Source organism: Toxotes jaculatrix, chromosome 19 (genome assembly GCF_017976425.1).
Source record: "Toxotes jaculatrix isolate fToxJac2 chromosome 19, fToxJac2.pri, whole genome shotgun sequence".
Taxonomy (NCBI): Eukaryota; Metazoa; Chordata; class Actinopteri; family Toxotidae; genus Toxotes; species Toxotes jaculatrix.
The window spans coordinates 16,299,439-16,313,529 of NC_054412.1; the positions used below are offsets into that span (position 1 = coordinate 16,299,439).

Consider the following 14,091-nt stretch of genomic DNA (forward strand, 5'->3'; position numbering starts at 1 on the left):
TTGTTTCACGAGTGTGTGCATGTCAAGGCTGATAAAAATCAAAGTCGCTGCACAAATTGTGTGGGTGTCTGGGTGAACGCGAAGAGACCGGGGCGGTGGCGTATACCTGCGCCACCGCCCTTTGAATCCGAAGTGTTTTCTCAAAGCCATCAGGATTGTCGTACAGAATTTCACAGAGATTTGTGGATAGGTTCACAGCCCAACCGATAGGCATAAAAGGTCGAACAAACCGATCGAGACTTGGACTGGATTTATTTTGACATTCTTCTGCGAGCTGGTTCTCAGGCCTGCCTGATAATACCTCTCCCTGTATTTCAAATAAACCCATCTCTCTCCTAAGCGGGGCAGGACCCGGCGATGCACCTCACTAACACCAGATTAGGTTGCTAAACTCAAATACAGTGGGAGCGGAGTCATGAGAAGAAGTGAACAAAGAAACTGAAGCCTCGGTCACTCGGAGGAGGTGAAAGTCTTCAAGTATCCGTCCAGTTCTTGTTCCTGAGAACATGAAATCCCTGCATTTATGATGTCATTCCTCACGTTATTCCATGGACCAGCAGACATGGACGGTCCTCTTAAAGAGTCAAGTTCCTCTGTCTCACAGAAAACTCTTGAATGACTACTAGAGTGAACCATGAAGTTGTAGAGAGTGAAAACATTTGTCCCCGTGTGCAAGCGGTTTCACTCACCACTCCTTTCATATACTACATTTCACGTTGACGTGCATGATCCACATCCCTGTAGTAAATTAAGACTCCAAGTGTGTATTTTACCTATTAATGAATTTGGCAGTTGCAAAAGACTGTTTTTGCTACCTATCTAATTTTTGTTCAAAATCCTCTAATAGAAACCGAAAGAGGGTTTTTTTCCCCTTCTGCCAAAGATGGCTGGTCACATTCAGCCTCGACTCACACAGCTTGAACTCGTGTCAGACTCAAGTCACATTGGATGGTCTCAGACCATTCAACAAGCACTTTGGTCAAAGTATACAGACGCTCTTAGACTTCATTTGACAAAAATCAACAAAGACTTGCAACTTGACTTAAATACAACTTGTAACATCACCTGGACTCTTTGGCCTATGACTCGAAATGAGCCAAAGATGAAAAAGGACATTGTAAGACGGTGAACAGCAAATCACATTTTCTTCACTAGGAATATAATTCAATCAGCAGCCTATAGGCTTTTCCACAGCAGACTTGTTACTTATAACATTAACAACACTAATCATTCATTGTCTTCAAGTTGGAAGGAGAGGTGTGTTTGCCAGTGCACACCAACAGATAAATAATGACTTCTTTAGGACTTGAAACCCAAAGTTTGGATATTGTCTTGACTTTGGCACTAAACCGAAGACTGCACAACAAAGACTAGAAGTTTTACTCGTGATTTGGGCTTTGTCCCACCCCACCTCTGCCTATCGGACACGCTGGATTCATTATAAAAGGCATGAGACAATGGAGAAAAACCAGCAAAGGAGGAATCTCCATTAGAAATGGACAGAGGCTCTTTGTCCCACAGAACTTCACATTTTCAGGGACTACAGTAAACTCAACATACCACAGCCAGCAGGCCTGGCTACTACATTGCTCTGAATCCAACAAACTCTATTTTGCCATGCAGCTGATTGGCAGTCATCGACAGTTAGCTGGTAAGCAGAGAAAGCTGTAGAGTCTAAGACAGACAGACATCTCCAGGGCCTCATTATAAGTCTCATTTGCCAGCAGCTCAGCCTCTTATGTCTGAGTGCCCAGGAGAAGCAAGAGGGCCCACTCCATCAGGAGCAGCCAGGGATACATTCTTCCTCCACTAGGTCTGTTCAGGGCTGAATAAGTCTTTGTGAAGTGTGATATATTGTAGAAGTGACAGCCTGCCTCAAATCCATTTACAATCAAGGGCAAAAATCTCCATGTAGTTTCTGATTCGCCTATAATCCCAGACAGCACCACACCTTTATCTCATAATTACCCGCAAGGAAATACACAGGGATTGTATCAGTTTGGGTAGGAATTAGAGAAAAGGCAGGGAGAACGCCCATGCTGTGCAAACCCTGTCAGCCGTCCAGACGCTGGATTACAGCTAGAAAAGTGGAATTGAAGACAGGCTGGGGCAGATTCTGGCTCTCACACGCATGTCGGATCAGGAAGTGATCCCATTCAGAGTTACTGGTACTCCAGGGGGCACCTACGCTCTTGTCATGGGATAGGTGGACAGCTGTAACACCTGAACACAATGCGTTGAAAACTAGTTAGCAAGAAAGCAGAGGAATCAAAATGGTTTGCAGAGGTGACAGATCAACAGTTTAAATAAACAGCTAAATGTAAGAGATAACAGTTTAAACATTCAGCGAACAGTAATGAATAAAGTGAAGACTACTGGACTCAGCTTCTTTGTTTCGCCAAATACAGCTTAATGCACTGAAAGCACAACCTTCTGAGTTTTATTCCAAACTTGATTTAATAAAAAAGAAAAATAATTAAATGAATAATAACACATTTCCTTAATTATCAGCTAGAACACACACGTCTAAACAATTAGAATGCGGCGAATACATTTTTAATAGACATCCTTTTCAGAAACTCATCCGTCATTCGTGAATACCGGAACTGAAATAAAGTTCAACAGGCAGACACAACATCCAACAATATGGAGATTAACATGAAAGAAATAACTATGAGCTAGTATGATTTAATTTTTTTTTTTTTATATATATAAATAACCATGGAGAGCTACTGGATGCTGTGATCTTGCAGGGTGATATATTTCCTGAAACAGTGCCACGGGCTAGAATCCTCTCCCTCAGCACATTTATATTTGTTATTTGCAGATGGTGATGGGCCAGTAACAGTGTCTTAAAGATGCTTTATTTTGTCCATAAAACAAAATAGATGCAATTCTTTTTTCAGTCAGTGGGAAAAATAACAAAAAATTAACTTTATTTCAGTTAAATCGTGTATGTCAAAAGTCTAAATAAATCTTTTAGTTCTACATCAGCTACCTTATCGGTGTTTCCTTGGTGTTTATGTGGTTTCTGTAAAAACATTCTACCTCACAGAGCTGGCCAACAACCAAATCGACACAACAGTCGAAAAACACATACTTTATTTCAAATTGCTGCAACAGGGGCACTAAAAACAAACTGCAGAGAAACACACGGGCCCCCGAGTTAAACTCACTTTGATAGAAAATATTCTCATTTTAAAAATCATGAATAAAATGAAAGCACAGGAGAACATATGGTGGACGAAATGATTTGGAACACAGCGTTACGTAGCTTTGTCCAGCCAACAGAAAAAAGGAACACTTATTAGATTATAAGAGCACAGTTTGGTGCGGCTTTCCAACCTTTTCAAAAAAATAGAACATTTCATGAACTTTCAGGAATAAATTAAAAAACCAAAAAAAAAAACCCAAAAAAAAAAAAAAAACCAGGACACCGCCCTGCCCCACCAAAAAAAGAAAGAAAAAAGAAAAAAAGAGGAAAAACTAATTTGAAACTCTATTTTACTGTTTTAACTCTGACATTATGAGATTATGGGTGTGCAAGAAAAATAAACTAACAAATTTCCAGAGAAAAGCAGTGACAACACACACAAACCATCATACACACACTGACCACTCACCACACGCCTGTCTTGTCAGTCACTGACTCTCACGCTCTCACACTAGCGCACACACACACCAGCGCAAACACACACTAGAGCATGCGCAGGCATGCACACACACACACACACAGAGACATACAACTGGACAGAACAGAGCACGCTGTGGTTACTGATTAACTTGACTGACTGATTTCACTACACATTGATAAACCGACAGTGCAAATTTTCAGACGGCTGCAGAGAACTAAAATAAGAGCAAAGAAGATACACCAACAGGACAAACTTCCAGACATTTTGTACAATTCTGAAATGAACTCAGTGTTGGATCTGTTCTTCCGTTTTTTTTTTGTTTTTTTTTTGTTATGTTAGAGATAAAGATGGAATGAAGCTCCAGAGAAGCAGATGAGGAAAATAAAAGTATTTTTGGATTCAGCACTCCCTAGAAGATTAAAAAAAAAAAAATCCTTTACGCAACTATTAGTAATTTTGAGATTAATGTAATTGTACCTTCTTTGCCTTAACCCTTCATCAAACATATATATCTTTTTTTTTAAAAAATGTTTAAAACAATAATAGTTTGTTAACTACATAAAACACTCTGGAGCACCATTTTCATAAACATGAATTGAGACAGAATTACGATCCAAGAACAAAAATTAGAAGCCAAAAAGTTGATTCTGGCCGTTCTAAAGGCAGCAATCTTGACTGGTGGCACTAAGTTTGGACTTAAATGTATGTAGACACGAGTCAATCCAGTCAACCGACTACAGTGCATCATGAAGGTGTTTCTCATCTACGGGGTTATAATGAATGACCTCTGACCTCCTGCGACAGGGCAGGTCATGTCACCCTGGTCCACTACACCTGTGCGATGTGAAATGCTTGCTTTCCAAAATATGTGAATTCTCTCAGGAAAAAAGTAGAGAAGCCTGGAAGAGGAAGAAATAAAAAGAAACAATGCTCTGTTCACAGGCTTTCCCTTCCCCTGTAGGTTTCTCATCCTGCAAGGCTAGTCGAGTATTTTTGACGACATCCAGGTTTTACAGTACCCTCACAGTCCTTTGGGTTTGTCAGAGTTCTCAAAGACTCAGAAGAAGTTTCCTGAAATGAATCCAGTCACAGGATATGGAAGGATATTAAAGTGTCTGTTAACTGGATAGAAGGAGTTACAGAGTTCCTGCTCCTGTTTTTTTTTTTCTATTTTGTTTCTACTTCACCATTCGGCATCCCCAATGGCTTTGGAGAAGACATAGTCTCTCCCGTTCAGATTCATGATCCCGTCCTTCAGGTGGAATTTCCATTTATTCTTACTTCTGTGAATCTGGGGAGTGAAAGAAATGAATGTTGTGGGCGTCAAAGACAGATGGACGCTGTTTCAGCTTACGGCGGGTACAGGCTCTAAAGTCTTTAGCCCATGCACACTGAATGCTCAGTGGGACAGATGCACGGATATTAAGCAGCACTGATCTATAATTCTTTATTAGCGCTGAATTACCAAGGGACAAACCGTGTTGTAATAAACTTGATATTTGTGATCAAGGCCAAAAGTGCATCAAGCAAATGAAAGACCTAATATCCAATAGCAGACAGCGGCGTAACAAAGGACTGTAAATACCCATATGTTTCATTCATGGCAGTAAATTTTTAAATGTTTTACTACAGTGAAGATACACTAATGTTTTAATTATGTCTTTTTGTGTAGCAAAACTGATATGCTGTGAATTTCATTCATATTTGCTCACACAAATATTTTACAAGTTGATAAGAAACAATACATGAGTTAAAAGGCAAAGCTGCCAAAAACCTGCATGCTCTAGTAAATATTCTGTATAAAGAGATGGAGGGGATTAGAAATATGGCACACAGGGTTTTTATCGAATCGAAGACTTCTTACCTTATCATACTGGCACACCACTACATTCTCTGTATCAAACAGCTCCTGGTCTTCTTCATCACTGACATCATCCTCACTGTTCAGTGGCTCCTGACAAAGAAAGAAAACCAAGAAGTTTAACAGAGTTCAATGTCCTAGAAACGGTGGAAAAGACTTTGAAATGGTGACTGGTCTATGTGATATTAAAACATATATGTGGTGACTTGACCTCCCTAGCTAATTCTGCTGAAGGGAAAAAAGATAAATATCACTGTATGACATACTTTTATTTAATATTTTGGTTTTTGGCCCGTTTTTACTTGCTTTTTGTGAAGGTGTCACACTAAAAGAAATGCATGTGACAAATTCCAAGTCATGTATGAAGTGAATTATTTCAAAATACTTCAACAAAATATAACAACATACACAACATGAAATCAGCTGCCATAAAACAGTAAAACTGATTTTGGGTCAGGGTTCAGTTTAATTTTTCAAAGACTTCCTCTTGTGCCCACCTCCTCCACCTGCCCGTCCTCTCCCCCATCCTTGTCCTTCTCCTCGTCGTCGTCTTCATCATACTCCTCCTCCTCCTCATCCTCGTCCTCCTCTGAGGAGGTGTCTCCAGTTCCGTCCACCTGCAGCATCATGGGAGGCTGCTGTGCCTGAGGCTGGGGTTGAGCCTGGGGCTGGGCTTGCTGCTGGGCCTGGGGCTGTGCTGGGGCCTGTGGTGCAGCTGCACCCTGGGCCTGCTGAATCTGCTGGACCTGAGCTGCTGTTGCTGCTTGACCAGGCTGCGGCGCCATAGCTGTTGCCTGCATCACCTGAGGGTTTAAAAGGAACCCAAGGTCAATATGATGCCGGACTAACTTTGACATGTAACTGTCATTAGTGTAATTCAATATCCAGACTTCAGATAACAGCATATATACAGAATTATATATTTAGAAAAATAACTAAATGATGATTTATGCCAAGCTTCCTGTAGGTTTACCAACAGGCTTTGTCCATGATGACTACAGAAGAATAAATCTAACACACCCAAAGAACTTCCAAACCAGAATACACTTACATATCCATCTATAATATGAAAATATTAGAAGGCTGTAAAACAGCAGCACAGTGCATTAGAGAAAAACATAACTGTGATGCAAAATTCCAGTTAAGAACAATATAATTGGTCGTGAAGGAATTGGAGAAGTGCTGACCTGTGTATTATTGCCTTGGACTTTGTTTGAAGCTAAGACAATCTGCTGCGGTTGGATGATGACTCCTGTTTGCTGGGGCAGGCCTCCCTGCAGAGGAGCCAGGACCTGGACACAAATTAAACAGAAAGAGTCCACATTTTACAGCAGCTATCAGATTGACCTAGTCTTGTTCTTTGACTTTTCTTGGGGAAGTACATCTGAAAATACAATATTCAATGCTAAATCACAACTGACATATTATAATTTTCAAGCAATTCCACTGTTTTGTTGAAAAGCAGAGGAGTAAATGAAGTATTAAGCTTAAGAGCTGCAGCTTAACAGTTCCATTCAATCTAATGTGTCGTGGGCAGATTAATGAACTGATGAGGCACAGGATGACAATTATTATATACAGCAAGTTATTGACTGCCGCTAGTAAGACCACAGATAAGCAAGGTACATGCAACTGTGTGGCACTTCCAGCCCAGTTTCTTTTTTAGGATTTGTCCCCCTTTTACCAAAGTTAGATGTACCTAGCTGTGTGTTCAGGCATACCTGTTGTATGACCGGTGCCTGCACGCCACCAGGCTGCATCTGCTGCTGCAGGAGGATCTGCTGCTGGGGCTGCTGGATGATGTACTGAGTCCCATTGGGGGCACGGACCACCTGCAGGATCTGACCTGAGAGACCACAAGACAGAACAGAGATGAGTGCGTCTGAGTGGATCTCTGGCAGCGGACACGGACATTTGGTGCAGTCAGCTAATTCACATTAGGAAAAGATTTAAGTAAATTATCTGATATGATATGATATAAATTATTATGGTTGTTTCAGGGAAATAAAACCTGACACAGAGCATGATGTGCAGAAATGCCTATGTGAGTGTTTTACCTTGGTTGGTGATGATCTGTTGGTATGGGGTGACCCCTGTGGGCAAAGCAAGGGTTGCTGCGGCAGCTGCTGCACTCTAGAGGAGAAAACGAGAACACACACACACGTGAGAGGGACTGAAGTGAGGCAGTGAGGAAAACTCATTCACACATCAGCACTTGGCCCTGAAGCAAAATATGAATATGGCCTTAAGGTCTGGATTCAACTATGTGGAAATCAAGAGGGTTTAACTTTTAAAGTTGTCAATAGGTATTAAAAATACACACCAGGTAAACACATGCAGATATTTATGACCTTAGTGTGAAGTACATTTTAATATTTATGAAATACAGTGCAACCTCTTAAAAATTCAAGGGCTAATATTCATATTTACAATCATGTGACAAAAGCTGCATTCGAATATTTGTTTTCAGTCATTTTATGTTTCGGTTTGACGGTGCAAGGTTAGAAACTGGCAAGTGAAGCTTAAAAATTGTGTTTTAGAACTGAGAGAAAGAAAAAATACAAATACAACCCTTGACATTCACAGATGGCTTTCTGAACAGAGGCGTTATTGAGAGGAGGCAGTACAAAAAAGTAGTGAAGTGTTAACACACCACTGTATGAAAATAAAACTGATAAAGGAAATGCTGTGTATGAGACACAATGGGAGCATGTAAGAGGATGTATTATTTCTGGCTTTACGTGCACTGTAATCCAAGCTACTGAACAACTCTCTGAAAGTCCTTCCTCTACTCTACCCGTTTTCTTCTGCCCCTCCATCTGTCTGTTACGAGACCAGTCATCCTGCTCTAAGGAAAAGGCCTGCAGAGACACTTTAAGATCCTCTGCTGTCATCTTATTTTTGGCAGGCTACTCAGTGTATGAGTCGGGAAAACTTGTAATAATTTTGAACTTTTACATTTCTCTTAATAAAAATATATGAAACTAACAGAGTGCTAATAAGTTTTTGAGCGCGAGTCCCACTGCAACAAAATAAGACTGGCAGGCATCAAATCTGGCATTATTTCACAGGCAAAATGTCAAATCTGTGAGCCAAAAGAAGCACTATGATTAACTTTTATCACCACAGTGTGTGTATGTAGATCAGCTGAACCTACTGAACATTCTTGCAGTCTTGTTCACTGCCCATCAAAAACTTATCACCTGCAACTTGTCAACAAAGTCTTTTGCTGGTTTTGGATATAATCTTTGGTTTACTTCCACTGTTAGTATAACAGGTTTTACACTACTCTGAAGAACTTACTTTTTGTTTTAAGCACAATATAGTTTCGGGTTTTCGGGAGTACATAACCCCAAACTATAATTTTATGTTCAGTTTATATGCACATAATCTACTTACCATCCCTGTTGCACTCATGTGCTGTAGAATCTTGGAGTCCTGAACAATGACTTGCTGCTGGGGAGCTGTGGAGAGAAACATAAGTCATAACATGCCCCAAGATCTACTAATTATCATTTAATGTACTACTGGCTCGTAAAAATTATACATCGTAGAAGCACTTTTTATGTTGTATTTGACTTTCAGATCAGCGTTTTTGCAATGTGTAGAAATTTCCTTCACAGGAGTTAGTGGTACTAGTGGTAGTGCCAGTGCTGACCAACCTTGCTGCTGCTGGGGGGGCAGGATGACTTGCTGGGCCTGTGCTGGCTGGGTCACCTGCTGGACTTGTTGGACTTGTTGAACCTGCTGCTGCTGTTGCTGCTGCTGCTGAGCGGCCTGCATGGCAGCCTGCTCCTCAGTATGGAAGCCCTCCACTGCCTTGGACTGCAACAGTTTGTTCTCCCATAGCTGAAGCATCAGGAAGAAAAAGCAGCAGAAGGTTATAGTTTGTCAGGAAGCTGTCTTTGACTCAAAGTGTTGCAAAAGCAAGATTATGAATTTTTTCACAATGAGCAATACATTTGTGCTGTATTTATTTTGAAATTGGTTTTATATTATTGTTTGAACACAGCTTTCCCTGCTTTAAGTTGTTTTCTGATGCAACACTTTTATTAAGAAAATCAATCCATCCAGGGTACTCTTAAATAGACATATACCCTATTACTGTCCAGGAGAAGCTTGAAACAAGCTACTTCCTATACATTCTGAAGCAGAAGATTAATCTCATTTCACCACGCTGCTGCACTAGTGATATTTCTTCTGTATGCAGCTGTGCACAGAAACAGTAACGCTGAGGACAGTTACCGTTTTCAGCTCCAGAAGCACTTGCTCATCCACTCCCTCATCCAGGAACAGCTCTCGCACCTCGTTGATCACATCCTCAATCACAGACTTATATAGTTTAGGCTGTTAGGAACAGGAAAGAAAACACATTTTCATTACCATGTTTGTAACAAAGGGTATAAAAATTCTGGGATGATCGATGTATAACAATTAGGACTGATTTTTACATTTGAAATTATGGTGTTGGGTATTCAAAATATGTTTAATAGGAACACTTTAGCTTCAGCATAACATTAGCAAAACATACACATAAAAGCCCCTGAGGGGTGTTACAGTAATTCAATTTTGCCTTGTCAAACAGGCATAATTATGTATAATATGGAATTAACTGCTGTATAGATGAACTCTAAAACTGGTCCACTGCAACATAATCCCTGGGATTTAGCTATATGCACAGCATTGCGTGGCTTCTTATACTAATCCATATGAACCAGGTCTGTTTGTGTCTGTGTCACGACCAGCAAGGTATACACTACGTCCCTCGGGATACCGTGGCATGCATGGCGCATACAACAACAACAAATGCATACCGTCCGTTTAAGGGTCTACAACAGCACAACGGTCGCATTTCAGCATTAGAAGACAGCGGTACATTGTAAACGCTAAAAGCGAGACACACGCAGGCCACCGCACTGCGTTCACTGCGCTGCATTGTCCCCCTTGTCCGCAGCACGGCCCTCGGTCTCTCCTTCCCTCCCCCTCGGCCTGTCTGCTCTCCACTATTTAAAGCACAGTCTGGTGTTTATATGTAGAGCCGGTGACGTAGCGTCGAGTAGCACCTTCCCATCCCGGGCAGTCTATATTAGAGAGCCAATATGGCTGTATAAAACCAGGCAGCGGAAAGGAGGAGGGCCAGAACCGGAGAGAGAGGAGACGTGGAAGCCATTTTACGGAGCGGCAAACTGCGCGCTCGACAGCACCGTAGTTTGAGCAGTATGTGGCGGACTGTGAAGGATAATTTCGGTGTATTATCTTATGAGTGCTCAGCTTTGACTAAGCAGTATGGCCTTGTCGGTAGGGAGCAGGACAAATTTGACATGAGATGGGTAAAAGTGGTGGTTTGGGACGGATAACCTGTCTTCTGGGCGTGGAATGGTGGACAATGATGAGGCATTTGACTGAGCGTTGACGACTTTCGGCAAAGGACACTTTAATTTTTTTAAAAACTTAAGCTTAATTCATTCGCAGTGGATGATGGCAAGGTGCTTTGCGTACATCTGTAATTTATAAATTATCCAAAATAAACTACTTAGATTACATTTACCATGGGTCCCTTTATCACCTACTCATCGACACAAGCAATGCTTTGACCCAGAACTTCAGTAACAGCACAAACATTAAATACCGATAATGCATATTTAGCTTTAACGTTACAATTAATGTAAGAAGCCTCTGAAACAATATCATGAACCAACTAACGGTCAACTCATGAAAGCTTCAACCTGACACACAGCCCATAACTTAGAAATTAAAATTACATTTTCAGAATTAAACCTGAACTCCTGCATTTCACCACTGCACTTATTTTCCTATTTTTAACAAAATAACACGTTACTGCTCCATTTACAATAGCCACTGCTCCAACCAGATGGGCTTAACTGGGGAAAAAAAACAGTTTCGAAAAACTGATTAAAATGGCCGATTGACTGAACTTAAGTCTTCCTTTTATTTGACAAAACAGTGAAGTGTTTGTTAAAAGAGATTAATTTTACTGCAATAAAATAAAAACAGCTCGTCGACAGCTTTCCATTAACTTTACCCCCATTTCCCCCGCTGACAATCCTTAGAGATTGATCCTTACCACTGGGTTCGAGTTAGCCGAGCTCGCCATTATACGCGTAGTGTAAAAACCACACGGAAATAGGCGAGAAATAGAGCCAAAAATTACGAAAAACGAATTAAAACAACTGGGAACGATATTTTAAAACAGCCGGCATTACTTTTGTAAATAAAACACAGTTTTAGCGGTCTTATTTACAATCCCGGGCTGCGACTCCCCAGCCGTCCTCCTTCCGTCGTTGTCCTGCTTTATATACTGAGCGATGGAGCTGCGAGTGCGCGAGACATAGGGCAGGGTCAAGCCACACATACCGCGAGATTTCGTGCTGAGTATGATGACCAATTAATACTGCTGATGTTGGGAAATGTAGTTCAAACGCGCGAAGTGGTTGTCAAATGTGGACAGACCGCATTAGCTTTAGAATACTCTGAAATTTAGGTAACTGAATTTGTGGGACTAATAAAGGTTTATCTTATATAAGGAATTAATCACAACTTTCTACACACTAGCAGATAATTTTTGATTATAAGTTATAGATATGATAGCACATAATACATTTCTATAACAATAAAAATAACAAACCTGAAAACTTACAAATGCTGTGGTTACTGTCCTGACTGGTGCTCAATCAACTGAGTACAGTTCTCCAACTACAATGCTTACTATGCTTCTTATATACTCACCAAAAACTTCAGCAGGGACACCTGTACACCAGCTTATTCATTCATTAAATGATCCAATCAGCCAATTATGTGGCAGCAGTGCAATACATAAAATCATGCAGATACAGGAAGATCAGTTAATTTTGACATCAAACATCAGAATGGGAAAAAATGTGATCTCAGTGACTTTGACCATAGCATGAAACGGCTGATCTCGTGGGACTGTTACACACAACAGTCTCTGGAGTTTAACTCAGAATAGTGCCAAAAAAACATCCAGTGAGCAGCAGTTCAGAAAAGCTACAGTATCTCAGATAACCACTCTTTACAACTGTAGTGAGTACAAAGCAACTCAGAATGAACAAAATGTCCAGCCTTGAGGCGGGTGGGCTACAACAGCAGAGGAACATGTTGGGTTCCACTCCTGTCAGCCAAGAACAGAAATCTGAGGATGCAATGGGCACAGACTTACCAAACCTGGACAGCTGAAGACTGGAAATGTAGCCTGGTCTGATGAATCTGGATTTCTGCTGAGGCACACAGATGGTTGGGTCAGAATTTGGCATCAACAGCATGAATCCATGGACCAAACCTGCCTTGTGTCAACAGTCCAGGCTGCTGCTTGTGGTGCAATGATGTGGGGGATGTTTACTTGACTCACTTTGGGCCTTCAGTACCAGTCAATCATGGTTTGAATGACACAGTCTGTCTGAGTTTTGTTGCCGACCATGTTCATCCCTTTATGGCCACCATTGTCTAATGGCTACTTCCAGCAGGATTATGCTCCATGTCACAAAGTAAAAGTCATCTCGAACTGGTTTCATTTTCAAGACAGGGAATTCAGTGAACTTCAGTGGCCTCTGCAGTCAACAGATCTGAATCTAGTAGACCATGTTTGGCATGTAGTAGAACAGGAGTAGTAGCTTGAATGAGCAGCTGACAAATCTGCAGAAATGATGTGATGCAGTCATGTCAACATGAAGTAAAGGCAACTTCTATTTGGAATCAATGCCACAAAGAGCTGAGGGTGTTTGGAGGGAAGAAGTACCCAGTATAAGATTGCTGTTCCTAAAAAAAAGTGCTTAGTGAGTGTACATTAAGGCATCAATACTAATAATTAAATTATATAATACATAACAGGGACAGTAGCCATTAGCAGATAAGGTTTCTCTACTATTACTCAAGTAAGATTGTGAATGCAGAACTTTTACTTGTAATCCAGTATCTTTACCCTACTTTACCCTACTTCACTGAAGTAAAGGGTATAAATAATTATTACACCAGTTGTGCTGACTTTGGTACAGCATGGATTAATATAATACTTTCCAGAGCTTGTGTTACAATCGATTTACACTGATTGGCTTGATGAGAGGCTGTAACAGATCCATGATCCAAAGTGTGGGTGTCTACCTCATGAAGGATTTGTCAAGGGAACATAAAGATTTTTTTAATACCAAAACTTTTAGTCCTATTCACACTGAGTTTCTACAATATAACAGACACCTTTCCTTATGAGTCAAGGGCACTTTTCATGTAGTACCATGATGCTGCCACTAGAGTGTGATCACACTGCATCCCAGAACTCCAGAAAACAAGCTGCCCTTTTCCAATTCCATGACACAAACACACACACACACGCACAATACATTCACTTTGTACAGCACACAACTATTTTACATGGTATTCAATAAAGGGGGATTTAAGTGAATTTTTGGATGAGCTATGTCTATAGGTCTTGTCTGCTTAATCAAAAACACACCTGCCCTGACTACCAGGGGAAAATATCCAAAAACAATAAAGCTTTGCAATAAATGAGAACTGACAAGAGAACGTTACATCCACTTCTGTCTCCATGGAAACTTGCCTCGC

The 14,091-nt window shown here is 40.8% G+C and overlaps 1 protein-coding gene across 2 annotated transcripts; it reads right to left on the reverse strand.

Moving 5' to 3' along the window:
• Window positions 1-2,540: 2,540 nt before the first annotated feature.
• Window positions 2,541-11,760, reverse strand: gtf2a1 (general transcription factor IIA, 1). 2 transcript variants are annotated; one of them, XM_041064802.1, is made up of 10 exons: window positions 11,582-11,760; window positions 9,742-9,843; window positions 9,159-9,345; window positions 8,896-8,960; window positions 7,554-7,629; window positions 7,218-7,342; window positions 6,684-6,788; window positions 5,994-6,299; window positions 5,500-5,589; window positions 2,541-4,926 (listed from the first exon to the last, which is right to left on the reverse strand). In XM_041064802.1, the coding sequence occupies exons 1-10, from the start codon at window positions 11,609-11,611 to the stop codon at window positions 4,819-4,821; spliced, it is 1,194 nt and encodes a 397-aa protein (XP_040920736.1). In that variant the 5' UTR covers window positions 11,612-11,760; the 3' UTR covers window positions 2,541-4,818. The 2 variants fall into 2 exon arrangements, with proteins under 2 accessions (XP_040920736.1, XP_040920737.1); XM_041064803.1 differs by lacking the exon at window positions 11,582-11,760 and adding an exon at window positions 10,311-11,192.
• Window positions 11,761-14,091: the final 2,331 nt, after the last annotated feature.

Excerpts from the sequence above, each read along its gene's own strand:
- gtf2a1 (XM_041064802.1), bottom strand. The coding sequence starts at position 11,611 with ATGGCGAGCTCGGCTAACTCGAACCCAGTG. Across the intron at positions 9,346-9,741 it reads TGCTTCTGGAGCTGAAAACG|CTATGGGAGAACAAACTGTT; the intron begins GTAACTGTCCTC and ends CTGATGCTTCAG. Across the intron at positions 7,343-7,553 it reads ACAGATCATCACCAACCAAG|GTCAGATCCTGCAGGTGGTC; the intron begins GTAAAACACTCA and ends GTGGTCTCTCAG.